General features: G+C 37.5%; 1 protein-coding gene across 3 annotated transcripts in view; it reads left to right on the top strand.

Annotated features, from left to right (window-relative positions):
• Window positions 1-1,482: 1,482 nt before the first annotated feature.
• Window positions 1,483-22,691, top strand: part of SPDYA (speedy/RINGO cell cycle regulator family member A) — a 37,125-nt gene continuing 15,916 nt past the window's right edge. Inside the window, exons 1-7 of one of the 3 annotated variants that reach the window (XM_036334999.1) lie at window positions 1,483-1,612; window positions 5,379-5,452; window positions 6,731-6,983; window positions 7,863-7,921; window positions 9,669-9,754; window positions 14,355-14,526; window positions 16,820-17,111. In XM_036334999.1, coding sequence (XP_036190892.1) covers window positions 6,749-6,983; window positions 7,863-7,921; window positions 9,669-9,754; window positions 14,355-14,526; window positions 16,820-17,111 — 844 coding nt within the window. In that variant the 5' untranslated portion in view covers window positions 1,483-1,612; window positions 5,379-5,452; window positions 6,731-6,748. Of the gene's footprint in view, window positions 1,613-5,362; window positions 5,453-6,730; window positions 6,984-7,862; window positions 7,922-9,668; window positions 9,755-14,354; window positions 14,527-16,819; window positions 17,123-22,691 lie in introns of those variants that run through there. The other 2 variants (XM_036335000.1, XM_036334998.1) reach the window with 2 other exon arrangements.

Here is a 22,691-nt window from a genome sequence, read left to right as displayed (position 1 = left end):
CCTGTTTAAATATTATTCAAGCTGCCTTAAAATCACTTTAACATCATATACATAATTTGGTTATTACAGATACTAAGTAACACTGCTACTTAAAATAAATAAGACGTCATTTCTTAGGAGAAAAATAACGTGTAGTTCTAGTGTCACTAATTTATAGTGTCCATCCTCTCTTTTTTAAATGTTTCTAGGGAGAGGGAGACAGACCATGATCAGCTGCCTCCTGCACCCGGTCCTGGGGATCACGCCGCATCCGGGCGTGTGCCCCAAACCAGACTTCTTGGCACGCGGGAGGATGCTCGGCCCACGGAGCCGTCCGGGCCAGGGCTCACATTGCTTTTTCACATATTTATGCTGAAAACGGGTTTAGGGAAGGAAGGTGTCAGGCTTCCTCTGCTCTTGCTCCCTGACCCAGTCCACTCCTCTGTGGGTCTCCCTGACATCAGGGCGGCGCTCACCGGGCAGGGCCGTCTCCCTTTTGCTCAGAGATTTCCCTGAAGAGCTCAAATCGGTTAACGGGGGTTTGAAGTGGCAGCGTGCCTTGTAACATCAACAATAGTTAAATAAGACAAACTAACCCATATGAGTCCCACCTAAAGTTTTATCACTGCTCTTCATGATGTCTACTCAACGAGTGCCATTTAGATACAGGGTAACCATTTCCAGTTCAACGCGGTGCTCCCCTCCGGAGTGTCATCAGCGGGGAAACTCGGCGACCAGGAGCCGTGGGGCGGGAGCCGTGACCGTTAGGGGAAGGGAAGTCACAGAAAACAGCACAAAGCTGTGCCGAGTCCTGCTGTATTCCGTCAACAAACAGTAAGCACCGACCACCTCCTAAGGCACCTGACCAAGGGCTAAGACGAGGCCAAAAAGAAAAGGCTCCTGTAGAAGAATTTACAGCTGAGAACAGACTTAACAGAAGGGACAGCATCAGCCCTCCTCTCCGAGCCCAGGTATTCGCCTCTTACTCCTTTAGTTTAAGTGGTTCTCAACCTCTGGCCCTTTAAATACAGTTCCTCATGTTGTGACCCAACCGTAAAATTATTTTCGTTGCTACTTCATAACTGTAATGTTGCTACTGTTATGAATCGTAATGTAAATATCTGATATGCAGGATGGTCTTAGGCGACCCCTGTGAAAGGGTCGTTCGACCGCCAAAGGGGTCGCGACCCACAGGTTGAGAACCGCTGGAGGGGTCTGTCCATAAAACTACTTAAACATAGCAGGGCCTCTCCATCTCGCCGAGGAAGACGAATGGCTGTTGATAAAGCCTCACTTGGGTGAGTGCCCGAGAGGAAGGCTCCGCTTAAACCCGGGGCCTGAGGACCCCTGGGAGGGTCGTGGCGTTTGGCTTGGTCCCGAGCTTAACGGCAGAAGGTCCGAGGGCAGCAGCGAGCAGGCGCGGGGGCGGGGCGCGGCATGCGCACCCTCGAGCCGGCCCCGCCCCCGAAGGCGGTCTCTGGGCGCTGATTGGCCCGCGCCGGCCTTGCCCCGGACGGGCGCGAGTTCTCGAGGGTCAGGCGGCGGCGGAGCGCCCGGCGAGCAACCGTCTGAGGCCGGGGCGTCTGCGAGAGTGAGCGCCGCTCGGCCTGTCACCAGCCCCAGGTTTTCGCAGGTACCTTGGTCCCGGGCCTCGCCGGCGACTCCAGTTTCGTTGTGCCTGGTCCCTCCATCCCCTCACCCCCACCGTGCGCGAGGTGGGGCGACGCCCCTGCCCCTTCCTCACACGCTTCCCGGGAGGCCCTGTGGTGGCCTCGCCGCGACGAGGGCACCGTGCCTTCCAGCGCCAGCAGCCTGGGCTGGGAGCCGGGCGGGGCGGTCGGCCGGGCGGCTCGCGGTTCTGGGGCCGGGAAGGCGGGGGGGGGGGGGGCGCGAGCAGTGCTCGTAAGAAGCGGGGCCGGGCGCCCTCGGTGGTCGGGGTGGGAGCTTCCCGGCTCGCGGCCTCGCGGCTGAGCAGGTGGGCCGGCCGCCGCCCACGTTCTCCGGAGGGCGGGGGTCGCGGCGCCTGGAGGGGGCCCTGCGTCGCTGGCGTCCCCCCCACATGGCTCCTCCCGGGGCGTCTGCGCCGAGTCTGGAGACGTGACCTCTGAGTGTCAGTCACACGCCGGCAGCGGCGGACATTTCCGGGCCGCTCGAGGCCCGTTAACCAGGTTCAGCTGGAAAGCAACGGGTGGGGGAGCGGGATGGCGGAGCCTGATAAACCCGTGTCGGAATCGAGACCCTCACGACCGGCCTAAGCGCGCGTGGAAACACTGCACTCTTGTTCCCAGTGGATGGTTTTTCCATTTAAAGTGTACTTACTGGTTGAGGTGGGATGTGGCTACCTGTCACTTTCTGTGAAAAGGACACAGTTACGGTGCCGCTCTGTGCTGAGGTGTCGGTGTCAGCGCCCTCAGGCGTCACCCGCCCACGGGTCCCTCGTCGACCCGACAAAATACGCATCACTAACCATGCTTCATGGGAGGGGGCTTTTTAAAAAGTACATTTTTATTGACTTCAGAGAGGAAGGGAGAGGGAGAAACATCCATGGTGAGAGAACCTGCGACCGGCTGCCTCCCGCCCGCCCCGCCCCGGCGGTGGAGCCCGAGCCCCGGGCCCGCGCGGAGGGGGGACCGCACCCGGACCTTCTGGGACCTGGGTCCCCGCCGACCACGGAGCCGCGCGGCGGGCGGGCGGTTTTATTGAATTGGTACCTGCACCGGGTTCTGAAGCGCGCGCACGGGTGTCTGCTCTCGCCGCCCTCAGCGAGGGGCCCGCCCGGAGCGTCCCGGTCCGCGCTCAGCTTCTCCGCCTCCTCTCCCAGCGCTGCCCGTCTGCCTGCCGGGCACACGAATCCCGTCTTTTTTTTTAAAAAAAAGTCCTCGTCTGACCGTCGTCCCTTCCCTGGGGTTATTGCCAGGGTTTGGGGGGGGGGGGGTCGGGGGGAGGCGCGTTCCTGCTGCTGCTCCTCGTCGCTCCTTCAGTTCCGTTCCGTTTCCGTGGTTCGAGCCCCTGGACTCTCATGGGCTGGATTTCTGACCGGATTCGGACTTGCTGTGCCGAATAACAGCTGTGCCGTATAATTTTACAAACACTGTAGCATCTGGGCCAAAAGTGTTCTGTCACCGTTAGATGGTAAATTAATTTTGAAAAAAAAAAGTTTAAACGTGAAAATTGTGGAGATTTTCTAAATTCGCTCTGTGTCTCAGTAATTAGATTCTGTGGTTATACTAGAGAAGAATGCTATAGCAATTTCAATGAAAATTTTTAAATTTTTTGATCTTTAGAGAGAGAGAGAAAGGGGGAGAGGGGAAGAGGGAAACGGGTTTATTCCACTGATGGATGCGTTCCTTGGCCGCTGCTTGCATGTGCGCTGCCTGGGGGTTGGACCCCAACCCCGGCCGGCCGGGAGGGTGCGCTCACCAACTGATAAAGATTACTTTTTAAGAGTTACTTTATTTTAGAGAAAAATATGATAAGCCCATCTTTCTTCCCTACAGCAATGGCTTACTTAACCACTAAGTCATAATTCACTCACATGGCAAATGCTAGAATTAAATTTTACAAAGTGTAGTCTTGTAGCCGGGTTTATGTTTTCCTGGCAAGGTGACAGTACGCAATATTGGACTGCTTATTATGTTTCAAGTGTTTGCACATGATTTCATTTAATCTTTAGAACAATTCTGTAGTGGTTAAAGAATACGGGTCTTTGTGTCAGACAGTGTTGGATTCAAGTCCGAGCTTTGTCACTCATTATATGACCATGGGCAAATTCCTTAACTTCTCTAAGCCTCAAACTTCTAATCTAGAAAATAAGGATAAAACAACACTCACTTTATAGAGATGTTCTGAGAATTAAATGAGATAATGCATGCAAAACCTTTGGCACAGTGCCTGGCACATGTGAAGTGCTCAGCTAAGGCTGCAGTTAGGCTGACCTGCCTGTCCAATCGCCAGTGGGTATTTTCCTAGAGGCCCATGGACCTCCAAACTACTGCTTCTGTTGTTTGACCCCTCTGTATATTACCTGCAGAGAGAAGAAATTATTTAGATGCCTATAAATTAGCTGTTGTCTGGATACCCCCTTCACCAAAAAATATCTCAGATATTCTGTTCAAGTACGAATTCTGGTGTGATTTTCTTCATGTTGGTGGAATCCATGTAAAAACTTGTTAAAGGATTTTGCCTTATGAGCATAGTTTCTCCTTCCCTATCTCTTGTCCTTTCCAGGAATGGCCCATATTTTTGTCTTTTATTCTTTTCCTCTTGCATGCTTATTAGGACCTCATTCTTTTGGTATATCTAAATGAAGAACAAAATTACAACTACCTCAAGGTGGAATTTGACCAAGAATATAGCACTGATAGCTTCTGTCCTTAAGCGCTTTCTTCATAACTTTACTGCCAATATTTGTGTATTAATCTCAATATCTCTTTGGGGAATTTCAGCCATTTCTTTGTCTATTTTCTCAAATTTTATAGGAAGTATCCTAACACATACATCAGGATTTAGTGGCTTAGTGTAAAGCTGTGAGCCTGATATTTATCTTTTTTATGAAAGAAAATTGCTTTTTATTGCATGATATATCCATGGTTGTTTTAATATAACAAAACTAATATAACTTACTTAACATTGAATAAATCTTACCTCCTGGGAGATATACCACCGTTATTCTATATTCTGGTACATTCCACACCTGAGCCTAGCCTCTATACTCCAGTTTGAGAAGCCTATTCAGTTTTTTTTTTTATCTAGATTGTAAGGGGGAGGGGGTACAGATGAGGCCCCAACTGTCTCCCAGATGAGGTGGGTAGAAAGGAGAAGAAAGATCTTACACAAGTCTCATGGCTTAATTTATCACCCATTTCATCTTCAGTTTGGTTGGACCTAGGAAGAAAGATGAGCAGTGTTTCTCAACCTTCCTAATGCCGCGACCCTTTAATACAGTTCCTCATGTTGTGGTGACCCCCAACCATAAAATTATTTTCGTTGCTACTTCATAACTGTAATTTTGCTACTATTGTGAATCGTAATGTAAATATCTGATATGCAGGATGTATTTTCATTGTTATAAATTGAACATAATTAACGCCTGTGATTAATCACAAAAACAATATGTAATTATATATGTGTTTTCCGATGGTCTTAGGCGACCCCTGTGAAAGGGTCATTCGACCCCCAAAGGAAAAGGAAAGAGAAACAATTATAGAATCAATTTAATATAATTTCCTCTGACTAGTTCTTCATAATCTAACCCTATACTGTCTAATATGGTAGCCACTAGCCACATGTGGCTATAGAGCAACTTGAAATGTGATGAATGCAACTGAAGAATTGAATTTTCCTTTTATTTCATTTTAAATTAAGTACTGAATGAGTGTGAAATATGTTTTTCCTTGCAGATTACTTGATTGTATTGGTAGGACTACATTTCACTTTAACTGTTGGAAATTTAACATCCAAATCGAGATATACTGTAAGTGTAAATATATACCAGATTTCAAATTTAGTATGAAAAAGTAAAATATTGATTACATGTTAAAAATGTATTTTTTATATACTAGGTTACATAAAATATGTTATTAAATTAACTTGTTTATTTGCACTTTTTAAATGTGACATTAAAATATAAAATTACACAATAAAAATAAAGTTAAATTTATATATATACATACAAATATGTGTGTATATAAATTACACATGTGGCTCACATTATATTGGACAGCATTGCTCTAGCCCACTAAGTCCAATCTTATTTTCCATTCCTTCCTTTAGCAGGGAAGTTTCTGAGGGTCAGGTAGGAGAAGCTGTGCCTAACTCCTGGAACACCCAAGAAGGCATGGCTGCTTGGGTCCCTTTGAGTAAGGATTCAGAGCTTTTAATTAGGGTCTTGGAGTAGTTTCCTACTTTGCCTATTTATACCTCCTTTTATACCCTACAAATTTTTTGACCACAAAAGTAATACTAACTGTAGTAACATTACCACCAAACATGATAGAGATTATACATACTGTTAAATATGGATGGATGAACATTGTTTCAAATTGTATTAGATTATAGCACTATATGTTCATTTACACTTATAATCAGCTACTCAAATAGCATGCTCATATATTACACTCAAGTATAAAAAAATGACCAGTTTATGAGAATTCCTCAAAATACATATACCATGCATCTCTGCTAGAATTATATTTAACTTTAATAAATACCAATAAATGCTCTTGAGTAAGTAAATTTTGTAACATATTAAGAAATTTACTAGTAAGAAAATGTTTTTTTGTGTGTGGACTACTTTTTAATATAATACTTAATATTGATTATAATTAATTTCTAGGAATTGTTTGCCTTGTTCTATAAAAAATTCGAGGTGTCATATAATCATGATAAAATTATGTCAATGCAAGCAAAATGTTATCAGGAAAAAAGAGTATCACAAATAGATTATAAAGTTAGTATAGTTTCTTTAATTAACTTTCAAAATTGGTTTTGAGTTCCCTTGTAGTCAAAGCAAAATAGTATACAGGATCTTATTTCTTGGGAAGAGGAGGTATATCAATTAACCAAAGGAAGTGTAGCATTTCTTAGCACTGAATTCTAAAAGCACTTTCTCATATGAGTCGCTGTCACAACAATTTAGTAGCAAGTTCAATAATGCCTCACATCACTGCATCTGGTGGTATCATCCAGTTAATTGTTTTCATATAGAAATGAGTAAGAGTGTGATAAATAATTATATGTTTTATTTTTACAGGACTCTTGGGAAAGCAAAATGAGGCATAATCAGCTGTGTTGTGAGACACCACCTTCTGTTACTGTTCATGTAAAATCTGGGTCAAGTAGATCACATCAGCCTAAAAAACCTATTAACCTGAAGCGTCCTATTTTTAAAGATAGTTGGCCAACATCTGAAAAAAATGTGCAGAATAGCAACAAGTCTAAACGCCCCAAAGGACCCTGTCTAGTTATACAGCGTCAGGAAATGACTGCTTTCTTTAAATTATTTGGTAGGTTTAAAATATTATAATTAGAGAGTACTTAAAAGTGAGAGAATGTAAAGATCTATTTTATCATTTTCATAATAATCAGAGGATGCTCTTATTTTCTGTCAGATTTCTCATTTCCAACCAAGCCTATTTTAATTAGTCTTTTTTTAAATGTTGGATTTTGATTCTTTTGGATTAGAAATTCTAACTCATCTCATTTCTAGACTACTTAAATACAAGTGTCAAATATAAATATTGGGCATTTCAAGTTCATAGCATGAGTTTTCTTTGACCTAAAGTAAAATACTACATAAAATCTCAGCCAAGCCAACAACCCTGCTTCAAGATTTTCTTCAGTGCTATAACTGAGCTATTGAATTTGTTCAGATCATGAGACAGTGTTGTTTGTGTTTTTTTTTTAAGATTCTTTTATTGATTTTTAGGAAGGGAGAGAGAGAAAAACATTGATACGAAAGCAAAACATTGATCACCTGCCTTCTGCACATCCCCTACTGGGGATTGAGCCAGAAATCTGGGCCTGTGCCCTGACAGGGAATCAAACCGGAGACCTATTGGTGCATGGGAGGATGCTCAACCAACTGAGCCACATTAGTGGGGCAAGTCATTTTTTAAAGACTGAGTTCTGTATCAGATTCCGTTTCCACCTGTTAAAGATTGACTTTGGAAAGTAACAAAAAGCTAATCGAGAGTTACCCAATACCTATTTCTCAAAGAGCTATTGGGATATTCAATAAATCAAAAAGTTCTACCATTCCCACTCCAGTCTACGCTATATATTAAGGCAATTTAGAGCATCATTTATAATTTCCCTATGTAGGAAATCTTCAAAAGGAAACATTCTCTCTTTAAAAGACAAGTCATAGCTATCTTTTGTTGTAGATGATGATTTAATTCAAGATTTCTTGTGGATGGACTGCTGCTGTAAAATTGCAGACAAGGTAAATTTAGTAATAATATAATCATTAACCAATGTTATTATATTACTAAACCATCAGAACTTTCATGAAACCTTATAAGAATTTTCTTCTTATTCATTAAGTTTAGGAAAAGAACTAGCCTGCATTGCTCCTTGAAAGTGGAATCCTTGCATATTAACTTTAAAATTAGAATAAACTATAAATTCATTCTGTATTTTGGGGAATTGTATAGTATTAGTGATTAGATTTAAAAGACCTTAGACTTATATCTGTTTGATTGAAAACAAGAATCAGTATAGATTTAATATGTTTAGATCAGAATTATTACCTTTTTTTCAGGCTGTAGAGAAAGAATATTCTGAGATTTATTCCACTAAGGCAGTCTGTTATACATTTTAATATTTTGTAGGTAATTTAGATAAAACAAATGCCAATAATCTTACAGAGTAAAATTAGCTCATCATTTTCTTTATTTAAGTATCAGTGTTTCATTAAAAAAAAAAAAATTGGACCGGACCATGCTGTTATATACTTTTTCAATTTAGCTGAACAGTTAATGATTTCAGCTTCGTGAATGCCATCTTACACTATGTAATCATAGAAAATTCAGCATGACTTCACATCACTCTTAATGTGCTATTGGTGTGAACTTTTTAAAATTTCAGGTTTAAAATAACAGATAAAATTAGAGAAGTTTTGTTTTTTAATTTTGGAAAATTTCAACCATACACAACTTAGGGTAGATATTAAAACAAAGACCCGCCAGGAGCCTAACCCACCAACTGTGGGCCATTCTTATTTTTTCTAATCCCTCTCCCCAAAAGCAGACATCCTACTATTTTATCCATAAATATTTTAAGATGTATCTCTAAAAAATTACATATTTTTAAACATAATTACAATGTCGCTAACACTTTTAAATGTTGACGGTACTGCCTTAATATCAAATATCCAGTTCATGTGGCATACTTTTACACTTGATTATATTAAGTGCATTATAATAATTAAAGTTGTTGGACAGCAGGGGGCAGTGCTTTCAAAGTAACTAACCAGGAGCACTCTGTTTTAACACTATCACATTGAAAACTTGAAATCTCCTTTATGGCCAATTCTGCGAAGGTAGGATAAATAAGCATTTTATGAGAAGGAAATCTAATACATCAATATTACAACTTGTTTTTAAATGAAACAGCCAGAGCCTGGCATAGTGTCTTAATACCAGGCTAGACATATATCTTTTTAATAAATACAAAACTTTTTCAATGAAAATAAATCCATGTTATTCTAATTTTTGATTGAGTTATTTTTAAAAGATTCTATTAGAAAGTGAATATGGGTGACCAAAACTAAAAGAATTCAGGGGGGAAAATGTGTATATAACATGTCAAACCAATGTGGCAACATACAAATGGTGAATCTAGGTGAAGAAGATATGTTTATTCATTTTATGATTATTTTCACCTCTCTATAGGTTTGATATTTAAGATAGAAAAATATTGTGTTTTTGGTTCAAAAATATTGACAATAAAATTTAGAAAGTCATTCTAGTTATAATCTTAATCATGATAAATGATTGAGAATTAACTTCTCACTGTTTACATGGATTACAGGAGCCAAAAAATAAGGACCTGAATAGGTAATTCTGTAATAAGGATAAATAATGCTTTATTGTTTTAGCATGTTAGTCATCTTAAAGGTAACTGTTTTAAAGCAGTTTTACTTATGAAAACACAACATTCATATTAACTTTTAACTTTTTTTCCTATAGTATCTTTTGGCTATGACCTTTGTTTATTTCAAGAGGGCTAAATTTACTATAAATGAGCATACCAGGATAAATTTCTTTATTGCTCTGTAAGTATGCTTTCTACTGTGATTTTTGTGGTAGTTATTTATAATATATATGATACTTTATTTCAAACAAAGGCTGTTTAAAACCTGATGTATATCTTTGAATAAGCCTTCTGGTATAAAAGCTACACATTTTTTACTTTAATAGGATATGTTCTTTTCACTGATCTTATCCTGCTTTATGCCTAAGATTTATTATTCCACTTGAATTTGTACTTGTACATTTTCCAGTGTTTCATATAAATTGTCCCAAATTATCCTCTTTTGTACTTAGGTTTTTTAAAGCCAGAATAAATATATATGTGTGTGTGTGTGTGTGTGTACATATATATACATATATATATATTTCCAGTTAATATATAGTAAAAATCATTATCATCATTGCTCTTTTACATTGAACAGCTTGCAGAAAATGCTCTAGACATACTCGTGGATTTCTGTCTATAACCTAAGTGTTAGTCATATCTGATACCTATAGTATCCACTCAATACTTAACACACTGTACTTTAACCAAGGCATATTGTTTCCAATTTCTTCCACTGACTTTATAGTAGTCAGTTTATACTAGCTTTGTGATCTAGTAAATGGTTTTAATGACATGGCTTTCTAATCCATGGGTCAAAATTCTGCTAGAATCTATGTAAATTAAGAATATGTATCTCTCCAGTAGCGCAATCGGTTAGCGCACGGTACTTATAAGAATATGTATCTCTATCTCAAACCTTTTATACCTAGTACCTGGTATAGTGCTGCAGTTGGAGATGTATGAATATAATTTTAAGTACTTAACTAGGGAAGTACAAATTAAAATATTTAAGTTGAATACCAAAACAACTGTTAGCATTATAGGATAAGTCTGCTTAATTCAGAATCAAAGAAATTTATTTCTGCATGCATTCAGGAGACACATTTTCCCATACATGGGAAAAATTAATTCAATATGAAATTTGGTGATGATTGCTAAGTTGGGGGAATATAATAGTATTAGCTAATACTGAGTATTAAGTGCAATGCACCACAAAATATTTTTTATAAGTTCACTTAATCTTCCGATGATATACACTTTTTAATTATCCCCATTTTACAGATAGAGAAATTAAGGCTTAGATTAAGTACTTTTCAAGACCACAAGTTAGTAAGTGGCAGAGCTGGGGCACAAATTCATCTGTGACTTGCCAATGGCCAAATTCAGCCATTGACCACTAGCTATAATGCTGTTTACATTGTATTTACAATGTTTAGTATTGTATTATATTTGTATGTTGATGCAATATCTGTTTTTTAGTTTTTTTCTCATCTGAAGATTAGCAACAAACCAAAAGAAGCTTTAGTTTAAATCATACTAGCTGCCTAAAATTGGATTTATTTGACTTTTTTGGTAAAGTTATTAACAGTAAAGTGATGTGTCAACTTATACTATGTAGTAGTCTGTGAGGTTGCATTGCATGTTGTATATTAAAAATAACATGAATTATAATTTTCATTTTATATATAATCATACTTTTGTACAGCCTGACTCAATAATTCTCCATAGTTTCTCACTTAGCCATTGTTCTAACTCAAGTTCTTTTCCTTTCTATATATTCTTATAACATTGAACTTCAATTATCATTCTTCCAATCTCTTTTACAGTTCCTTTTTCATACTCAGTTGCCTCTTCTACTTGACTGTAGGCATAAAGGCAAGGAGCATGTACTTAACCTTTTCTTGCATCCTTTAGTGGCTAACATATAAAAGGTTCTTAATTCTTTATTTGAATAAACACAATTAATTATTATGCAAAAAATGGACTCTGCTCCAAGAAAATATTAACTATTTCAAATTACAAGGGGACTTACATGTATACAATTCAGATATTTCATCACGTTGAGACTGAAAAATTGTTAATCTAGAGTAGAATCATGATGTCTGATATCATGGTACATTATAGATTTTTCATGTTTCACTTAGCAAGCATGAAAGGAACCGATCTCCCACTCTGTCTACCCTTTACTAAGAACTCTCAGGGATACTAAAAGTAAGAAATTACATAATTTTACAGAGGACAGGATTTGATTCACATAACTGAATGGTTTTAACAAGGTAATAATAAAATATGTACAATTATTTAAGGAAGGATAAATAATATGTAGGTACTCATTTTATATTAATGTAACTAAATATGAATATGAATATGCACATGGTTTTAAAAATACATAAGGGGTCCCGGCCAGTGTGGCTAAGTGGTTGAGCATCGACCTATGAACTAGGAGGTTACAGTTCAGTTCCCAGTCGAGCACATGCCTGGGTTGCTGGCTTGATCCCAAGTGTAGGGCGTGTGGGAAGCAGCTGATCAATGATTCTCTCTCACCATTGATTTTTCTGTCGTTCCCTCTCCCTTCCTTTCTGAAATAAATAAAAGTATATATTTTTTAAAAGGTACATAAGAGGGTATACAATTAAAAGTAAATCTTCTATCTCAAGACCTTGGTCTCCTTCCTCAAGGACAACTGTTTCATGTGTATCTGTCTAGAAATAATTTTCTATATGTGAAGCAATGTATATATTACATGAAGTATATGCTACACTTCTGTACCTTTAAAAAATTTTTTAATGTGAAACATGTACAAAAATAGCACATGGGCCTGGCCAGTATGTCTCAGTAGATTGAGCATCTTTCCATGCAGTGAGAGATCACTGGTTGGATTCCCAGTTTCCGGCTTGATCCCCAGTAGGGGGTGTGCAGGAGGCAGCTGATCAATGTTTCCCTCTCATCTAGAAACCTACTCTCTCTCTCCCTCTAAAATAAATAAAAACTTTATTTTAAAAGTGATCTTTTAAGTAGCACATGGTATATGTAGCTATATAGTTCGTCCTCACTGCAGAATAATAATATTCTATTGTTGCTTATATATTTGGATTTTTTCTACCATCTTGTGTACTTTCTATATGCTCCATTTATTCTGTTTCTTCTGTCCCCTCCATTTTTATCTTTTTTGATTTGAGATTTTTAAATTATTTTTGACACCTTTTTTACTTCTACTTGTTTAGGAACTATGCAATTTATATCTATTCTTTTAGCAACTACACAAGTTATTTTTAATCACACAACCTTGAGTATTTTAACTCCAATTATCCAACAATTATCCATTTAACTCTTTTTTTACAATTCTGTAGTTTTGTCTGATGTCCAAAAAGTATTATTGTTTTATACATTCGACATTTGTTTATATTTACCCTCATATTTATACCTTTGCTTCCTAGTCCTTGCATCTCAAACCTCTCACCTAGGATCATTTGCCTTCTTTCTAACTGCTTTTGAGGTCTCTCTCTCTCTTTTTTTTTTTTCTTTCTGATGTGTATCTATTAATTCTAGTATCTTCAGACTTCAGAGTCTGTTTCTGCTCATGGTACCTTAAGTGCTTTGTAATTTTCTTATTGTAAGTTACCCATTTTTCTTGGAAAGACGTCTATGGGGCTTGCATTGTTTCCAATGGGAAATCTGCTCCATTCTTATCTCTCTTCCTGTGTTACTCAACTTACATTTTCCCGCGACTGCTTTTAAGAGTTTCTCTTTATCATTGGTTTTGAGCAATTTGATTATGATGTGCCTTGGTGCTTTGGGGCTTCAAGAAGCTTCTTTGTGGGTTTATAATTTTCCTCAAGTTTTTAAAATTTTTAGCCATTTATTTCTTCAAATATTTTTTTCTGTTCACCTGCCACCTTTTAGGGACTCCAATTTCACTTTTATTAGGCTGCTCGAAATCTCGTGGCTCATTGATGTTCTGTTTATTATTTTTGTTTATTTTCTACATGTTTAATTTTGGATAGTTTATGCAGTTACGCAGTTTATGCCGTTATGTCTTCAATGCACAAGTTTTTTCTGCTGCAATATTTAATCTGCTATTAATTCCACCCAGTGTATTTTTCATTTACACATAGTTTTCATCTCTAAAAGGGTGTCTTAACTTTTTTAACATCTGGAATAGTTATAACTGTTTTAATGTTCTTATCTGTTACTTTTACCATGTACTAGTATGTCAGTTTTGATTGATTGATTGGATTGTGTTCTGCTTCTTTGTATGCCTGATCCCTCTCAGGCATTTGACAGGATATTGATTTTCATTTGTGCATAAGAAACTACTTGATTGCCACAAAAGGCCATCAGAAAGAATTAGAGGGGAACAACGCCTAAAATTTATCCAGGACTGGAAATAGTGTCTGTTCCCACTAGCCAGACTGAGAAAACTCATAATTGACAGGATATTGTGTAGATTATTCAGGAAGGTGTTGCATCACTAGTAGAGAATAATTAGCCCCAGACTGAACATTGCTCCAGATCTACCAAAAGCATAACCTAAAAGGATCAGAATGTTTCCAAGTAACTGCATCCCAGAACAAAGCTCAAGATTTATAGGAATACACAAATACGCACACAAAAGAGAGTTCACAAATATTCAGAACTCATTAAGGTAAAATTCACTGTATCTCTATTTTCATTTTTTTAATTATAGTAAGATTGAACATCTTTTATGTGTTTATAGTGCTTTGTATTTTTTTGTGAACTGCCCATTCCTGTTCTTTACATACTTCTTTCTTTGAGTCATTGGTCTTCTTTGTTAGGTATCTGGCTAATACAGTTGAGGAAGATGAAGAAGAATCCAAATATGAAATTTTTCCATGGGCTTTAGGGAAAAACTGGAGAAAATTGTTCCCTAATTTCTTAAAATTAAGAGACCAACTCTGGGATAGAATTGACTATAGGGCTATTGTAAGCAGGCGATGCTGTGAAGAGGTAAGATTTTAAAATACTTTATATGTGTAATCTCTGTCTTTTGTTCATATAATTTTCCTTGTTTTTTAATGTGCTTCTAACATTTTATCTTTTTGTATATATAAGGGTAGATCATTAACCTTGGTTACCATGAATACAACTTGTGTATTGCATTGTTGATGTTTTAATTTTATACCATAAGAATTTAAAATTGTGATTTCTGTTTCTCAGAGCAGTCTGTTTCTGTAGGATTTTTATTTTAGTTTGTTTCTCTTATCTAAAAGATCACCAATATATTGGAAAAGGATAAGTGTGCATATTTCAAAATATCTTATGGTAATATCATTGGAGTTGAATAATAATTTCATTAAATAAAATATATGAAATTCCAAGTCCAAAGATTTAAATGTGAATTGCATGATATAAAATTTATATAAATTTAAATATGTTTAAAAACCATAACTTTTTTTCACATAGAATACATAAAGTTTCCTTGATGCCAGATTTTATTAAGATAAAGCAGAAAGACACTAAAAGTTAAAAGATTGGTTATTTTATTTAATGTTCTGGTTTTCAATAAAGAAGAAAATTAAGGTTTAAACTAAAGAAAAATTCTAAAGAAGGAAATTAAATTAAATCAGTGATCACTGTAAGCCAATATTAATTAAGAAAACCTTGCTAGCCCTGGCTGGTTTGGCTCAGTAGGTAAGAGCGTTGGCCTGCGGACTGAAGGGTCCCAGGTTCGATTCTGGCCAAGGGCACATGCCTAGGTTGCGGGCTCGATCCCCAGTAGGGGGCGTGCAGGAGGCAGCCAATCAATGATTCTCTCTCATCATTGATGTTTCTATCTTTCCCTCTCCCTTCCTCTCTAAAAAATCAATAAAAATATATTTTTTAAAAAAAGAAAACTTTGATAAATGTGAGCTAGATAATGCTATAATTAAATGAAGTTATATCCAGTTAAATGGACTATAGGCCAAAAGAGACAATGGATTAGTGTCAAACCTAAGGAGAACTTTAGGGGCATATCATAAAACTCTGCCCAGAACTAACCATGTTAGTTATATTTATTAATGAGATAAAGATTTAGCAAGTATGCATATTTGTAGATTAAAATAGGAGGATTGTTGAATGTTGGGGAAAATTCAAGGATTCAGAGATAACTTAGAAATTCAAACCTTCATACATTTCTTTTGGGAATGTAAAACAGTGTTGCTTTGTTAAACAGTCTGGGTGTTCCTCAAAAAGCTAAACATAGAATTCCATATGAGGTCAGCATATAGGTACACTTCCCTAGTTTGACTTCTTAAATACTAGTAGCTACCATTTTCCAGTTGCTTATAATGTGATACAGATTTTACATACATCTAACCATCAGAACAACCCTGAGGTAGAATACTATCCCCATTTGAGATATAAACAAATTGAACCTCAGAAAGGTTAAGTAACTTGACCAGTATCATACAGCTAGCAAGTGGCAGAACCAGGATAAGAAACTAAAACTGACTCTAAAGGCAGTGTTTTATCTAACAAACCTTAGACAACAGTGACTGATAATGTAGTGAGGAATCTTAATTGCTTCATAAATAATCATGTAATCCTCACAACCCTCTATAATAGACACATTCTCTTCATGTTACAGATGAGGAAACTGAGGAACAGAAAGGTTAAGTAACTTACCTTTGTTCTTACCATATCCCTTGCCATAATTGCAAACATTTTAAGATTAGCCTAACATACATAGTTGGAAACCTCAATTAAACATGTTCTTCTCAGCCCAGTATATTCCAAAGCTAATAATTGTTTTGGGATAACTGTATTGTTTTTCACAAACTTAAAATACTCAGAATTGAAAAACCTAGAAGGTTGCTTCAGTCCTGTTTCCTATTTGAAATAATTTAAATTATTGTCATGAGTTCAAGCAATGAATCACTTTATAGGTAAATACTGTCGTATCTGGAGATGCTTTTTTTTTTTTTTCAAGATTGGTAACTTAGATTTTTAAATCTAGTTTTAAAAATAGCTGTTCTTTTTTCCCCTTCCCCTTCCCTTTTTTCCAGAGAGGAAGTGAGAGGGAGAGAGGGATGAAAACATCAAGATGAGAGAGGATCAACACTGGGAATCAAGCCCATAACCTGGGCATGTGCCCTGACTGGGAATTGAACCATGACCTCCTGGTTCATAGGTTGACGCTCAACCACTGAGCCACGCCAGCTGGGCTAGAGATAGCTGTTCTTAAGTTATATTTTTTGTGCTTAGTTTTACTAAATCTAAAAAACTTAGTAAAGTTCTAAAAGAAAGCTTTCCACTATAGGTTATGGCCATTGCTCCAACCCATTATATATGGCAACGAGAACGCTCTGTGCATCACAGTGGAGCTGTTAGAAACTACAACAGAGATGAAGTTCAACTTCCCCGGGGACCTAGTGCCACACCGGTAGATTGTTCACTCTGTGGTAAAAAAGGAAGATATGTTAGACTGGGATTGTCTTCATCATCATCTTTATCCAGTGATACAGTAGAGGTGATGGAAAAACATTCTCAGGAATCACACAACTCAATGAGCAAGATAGTTGATCCTTCTCAAGCTTATAGCTATCCTCAAGGTATGATTTAGTGATATGTCAGAATTAGATTTATGCAAGTTATTAATTCAAGTTGTTGACCTACAGACAGGGATACATAACATATTTACAACAATATGAGTTAAATTAGTATTGAAACTTGTCCGCTTTTCATTTACTTTTTGTCTGTGTTACTGTTTTTGTTGGTAGCTTACCTAAACTAAAAGATTTTTAATGTGATTTATGGTAAAGTGAAACCTTATCACCCTGGGTCTCAAATATTTTAAGAGCACTTGAAATGTTTATTCAAAACAAATTTTAAAAGGAAAATAAATTTACTTGTAATCTCATCATCTAGTTTTATCAGTGATTAACTATTGGTTTTCTTCCATACTTTTTTCTTTTAAAAGTTTAATACCACTATGCTACAAGGTTGAAAAACACAGAAGTCCTTTGTCTTACCCCTTCTTATTTTCTGTACACTTTTTAAAATTGAGATATAATTGATACATAACATTGTATTAGTTTTAGGTGTACAATATAATTTGATATGTATATATTGCAAAATGATTGCCACAATAAGTTAACATTCATCACCTACATAGTTACAGTTCTTTCCTTGTGATGAGAACTTTGAAGATCTATTCTCTTAGCAACTTCCAAATATACAATACAGTACTGTTAGCTGTATTCACCATGCTGTACATTACATACCCAGGACTTACTTATAACTAGAAATTTGTACCTTTTGTCCACATTCATTCATTTTGCCTGTCCCCCTAATTTCTGCCTTTTGAAACCACCAGTAGGTACTATGTATCTATGAGTTTGATTTTTTATTTTATTTTAGATTCTACATATAAGTGAGATCATACATTATTTATTTTTCTCTATTAGCATCATGCCCTCAAGGTCCATCTATGTTGTCAAAAATGTTAGGATTTCCTTTTTTCCGAATGAATAATATTCCATTGTATACACATACCACATTTTTAAAAGCTATTCATCTGTCAGTGGACACTAAGATTGTTAAATAATATGGCAATAAACATGGGGGTGCAGATGTCTTTTTGAGATAGTGTTTTTATTTCCTTCAGTGATATTGTTGGATCATATATTTCTATTTAAAAAAAAACACAAAAAAAACCTTTATTGTTGAGAGTATTACAGATGTCCCCCCTTTCTTTACCTCTGTTGTCCCCCTCCACCCGGATCCCACCCCACCCCAGGCCTTCACCACCGTATTTACTGTCTGTGTCTATGGGTAATGCATGTATGCATATAAGTTCTTTGGTTAATCTCTTCTCACCCACCCTCCCTTCCCTCTGAGATTCATCAGTCTGTTCCATGTTTCCATGCCTTGGTTCTATTTTATTTTTATTTTTTAAAATATGTTTTTATTGATTTGAGAGAGAGGAAGGGAGAAGAATAGATAGAAACATCTATGAAAGAAAAAACACATTGATTGGCTGCCTCCTACACAACCCCTATTGGGGATCAAGCATGCAACCCGGGCATGTGCCCTGACCTGGAATCGAACTGATAACCTCTTGATTCATGGGTTGACGCTCAACCACTGAGCCAAACCAGCTGGGCTGGTTCTATTTTATTCATCAGTTTATTTTGTTCATTAGATTCCTTGTTGTTTATTTTGATTTTTAGATTCAATTTTTGATAGATATGTATTTATTGCCATTTTATTGCCCATACTTGGATCTTTTTTTCTTCTTAAAAAAGACCCTTTAACATTTCATGTAATATTGGTTTTGGTAGCAATGAACTCCTTTAACTTTTTCTTGTCTATAAAGCTCTTTATCTGACCTGCAATTCAAAATGGTAGTTTTTCTGGGTAGAATAATCTTGGTTGTAGGGCCTTGATTTTCATCACCTTAAATATTTCTTGCCACTCCCTTCTGACCTGCAAAGTTTCTGTTGAGAAGTCAGCTTACAGTCGTATGAGTGCTCCCTTGTAGGTAACCAACTCTTTTCTCTTGCTGCTTTTAAGATTCTCTTTGTCTTTACTCCTTGGCATTTTAATTACGACATCTTGGTGTGTACCTCTTTGGGTTCATCTTATTTGAGACTCTGTGCTTCCTGGACTTTTTGCTAGCAGATTTTTGTGCATGGTATAAGTAGTGGTCTAGTTTAAGTCTTTTGTAGTGTTTCCAACACCGTTATCCTTTCCCAATTACACATACATTCTTGGCTTCTTTGTTGTAAATTATTTGACCATAGTTGTGTGAGTTTATTTCTGGGCTTTCTATGCTGTTCCATTGATCTATGTGTCTGTTTTTATGCCAATACCAATACCATTTTGATTACTGTAGCTTTGGAACACTATACACTGAAAACCTGATTTTAAATCATGACATGATACAAGTACCATATTTATTTGCATATTTCATTTTTGTTGGGATTTAAGTAGCTTTGAACAATGGTGTTTTATATTAGAAAATCTTACAAACTAGAAATACTTTTAGTCAATCACACAATTTTTATTTAAATTTATAAAGGTATAGTATTTCTCTGATATTTCTCAATTTGAAACAATCAGAATAGTATTCTAGCAGAAATCTTTCTTACTTATAGAGCCTTTCTTCCAAATTTTCACCCATCTGAAGACAGGACTGATAGATTTCTTATGTGAGACCCACATTATTTCAGAATTTCACCTATTTATTTTTACCACATCTTTATGAGATTAACAGTGGCCACTGAAGCTTCACTTAAAGAGAAACTAGACTCTTAAGAAGGTAGGGGTCATGTCTCATTGTTTCATTTCCTGGTCTTAGTAATCACTACACAAATTTGACTCATGGAATATGTAGTCTATTGCCTCACAACACTTCCAAGCATAATTTTTATTGGTTCACTCATATTTGAAGGTAAATAGGATCTACTATAGGAAATAATAAAATAAGAATTTCCTTCTAGCATCCCTCCCCTACTTCCTAACTCCTTTTACCTACACTCTTTGATCCTTATAATAGGTAAGATTTACTAGATGTTTAAAATGTTCCAGGCAACATTTTGTGTTTAGCATTTTATACCATAATCTTATTTATTATTCACAGCCAAACCTAAGGTAAATACTATTATCTCCACTTTGCAGATAAAGAAACTGAGGTTTAGAGAGATTAAACAATTTGCCTAAGATGGTGGAGCGACATTTGAACCCAGGAATGACTCTAGACTAGCGCCTGAATTCCTAACTATTATGCTTTACTGCCCCTTTTGATGAAATCCTGCCTTTGTGGTAAAAATAAGGTGCCACACAAGTCTGTCAGCAGACTGCTATGGACTAAGGAAGTAGTGAAAGCATTAAGAACCAAGTCCCTGATGAAAGTTTATATGGAGTGAACTGGAAGAGAATACCAACCAGCATTTGAACAGATATTTACAGAAGCATTATATTTTATACAAATTAGCTCCTGTAGTTTCAAGGACAGTAGCATTCACTATATTTTAGGCTTTGATATCTCAACAGGAAATCAGAATGCAGCCAGGGAATAGGGCTCTACCTGTCACCTTGCTCTGAAAAAAACAAAAAGCAGGTCTTTGAGGGATTGTGGATGAAAAGTGTGGTTAGGCCCTAGCCAGTTTGGCTCAGTGGATAGAGTGTCGGCCTGCGGACTGAAGGGTCCTAGGTTCAATTCCGGTCAAGGGCACATGCCTGTGTTACAGACTCATTCCCCAGTGTGGTGTGTGCAGGAGGCAGCTAATCAATGATTCTCTCTCTTCGTTGATGTTTCTCCCTCTCTCTCCCTCTCCCTTCCTCTCTGAAATCAATAAATATATATTTAAAAAGTGCAGTTAGGGGATTTGTAAACAGAATAAATAGAACTGTGCTTTCACCCATTCCCCTTCCCCCCCTTTTTTTAAATCCTCACCTGAGGATATTTTTCCATTGAGTTTTAGAGAGAATGGAAGGGAGGGGGAGAAAGGGAGATAAAAACATAGACGTGAGAGAGACACATCAATTGGTTGTCTCTCACATGCATCCCGACTAGGGCTGGGGATTGAGCCTGCAACTGAGGTATGTACCCTTGACTGGAATTGAACCCAGGACCCTTCAGTCCATGGGCACTCTATCCACTAAGCCAAACCAGCAAGGGCTCACCCTCTCCCTTGATGAAAGCCATAAAGCCCTGGTTTAGGATAGACAATTCATATACAGGAAGGAACAAGTATTTACTCATCAACTGTCTTATTCAGAGTATTGATTTGAAAAATTTAAGACCTTTTGTTTCAGGATGACAGAGAGTAGGCAGTACAAAGAAAAATTATTTATCATCCTTAAACATTTACATTCATTTTCCCTAAAAAGGCGTAATAAGGGAGTATTTGGGAAAGGGGGGGGGGTGGTTTAAGGGTAACAATGTTATCAGGAGCAGTGATCAGTCTCTCGATGCCTTAGCGCTGCTGATTCCCTGTAGTGACCTCTGCCAGCAAAATTTTCTTCCTTCTATCAACATGAAGGTGGCCGGAATCACCTAACAGTTTGTGGTTCAATTCAGCTTTCTCCAGAAGAGACACAAAGAACTGATGCTCTGCTCCAGGCTTTTATGCTAAAACTTAGCAATAGGTGCTTACCAATGCTTCCCTCTTTCAAACACAAGAGCAACTTACTTCTCATTTTTTCAGGTAAAATGTTAAAATTCTTTCCTCAAAACAAAATGTACAGAAAACAAGTTTTATATAAACATGTTTATGACGTTTATTAAGAACATAATATTTTTCTTTTGACAAGGCTGGGGGGGGGGTGAATAGATGAGGCATTCTTTACAAATTTAGGTACATCACAATCACTAATCATGTGCTAGGCATTTTATAAAGGTAGCCTCTTTTAACACCTGACCTGTTCCCCCAAAATCTTCGAGTGGCACTATGATACTCATTTTACTGCTGAAGACACAAACTCAGAAAAGTCACAGTTGCACCATGCCAGCATGGCTCAGTAGGTTGAGCATCCACCTATGAACCAGGAGGTCAGTTCAATTCCTAGTCAGGGCACATGTCCAGGGTGTGGACTCGATCCCCAGTGTGGGGTGTGCAGGAAGCAGCTGATCAATGATTCTCTCTCATCATTGATGTTTCTATCTCACACTTCCTCTCTGAAATAAAAATATATTTTTAAAAAAGTCACAGTTGCAAGGTAAAACAGCAACAAGAAAAACAGCAATATGGGAATCCAGTTCTATCTGAATGTACTGCACTTTGTTTTTTTTGTTGTTGTTAATCCTTGCCAGAGATATTTTCCCATTGATTTTTTTAGGGAGAGTGGAAGAGAGAGGGAAAGACAGAAACATCGATGTGAGAGAAACACATCCATTGGTTGCTTCCTGTAAGGGCCCTGGCCAGGAACCAGCCTGCAACCAAAGTACGTGCCCTTGACTGGAATCAAATCCGGGACCCTTCAGTCCGCAGGCTGATGCTCTATCCACTGAGTCAAACTGGCTATTTTCATATTAAATAAACTAGTTGACCCTTAGTGCAGGATTGAACTGCATGGGTCTACTTACATGTGCCTTTTTCTTTCAAGAAATATAGTAAATGTAATATCCTTACAATTTTCTTAACATTTTTTACCTCTGGCTTACTTTAATAATATAGTATGTAATA

The sequence above is a fragment of the Myotis myotis genome, unplaced genomic scaffold, assembly GCF_014108235.1.
Source record: "Myotis myotis isolate mMyoMyo1 unplaced genomic scaffold, mMyoMyo1.p scaffold_m19_p_14, whole genome shotgun sequence".
NCBI classification, from domain to species: Eukaryota; Metazoa; Chordata; class Mammalia; order Chiroptera; family Vespertilionidae; genus Myotis; species Myotis myotis.
Note: the sequence above shows the minus strand (reverse complement) of the source record. Positions and strands in the feature narration are given on the sequence as shown.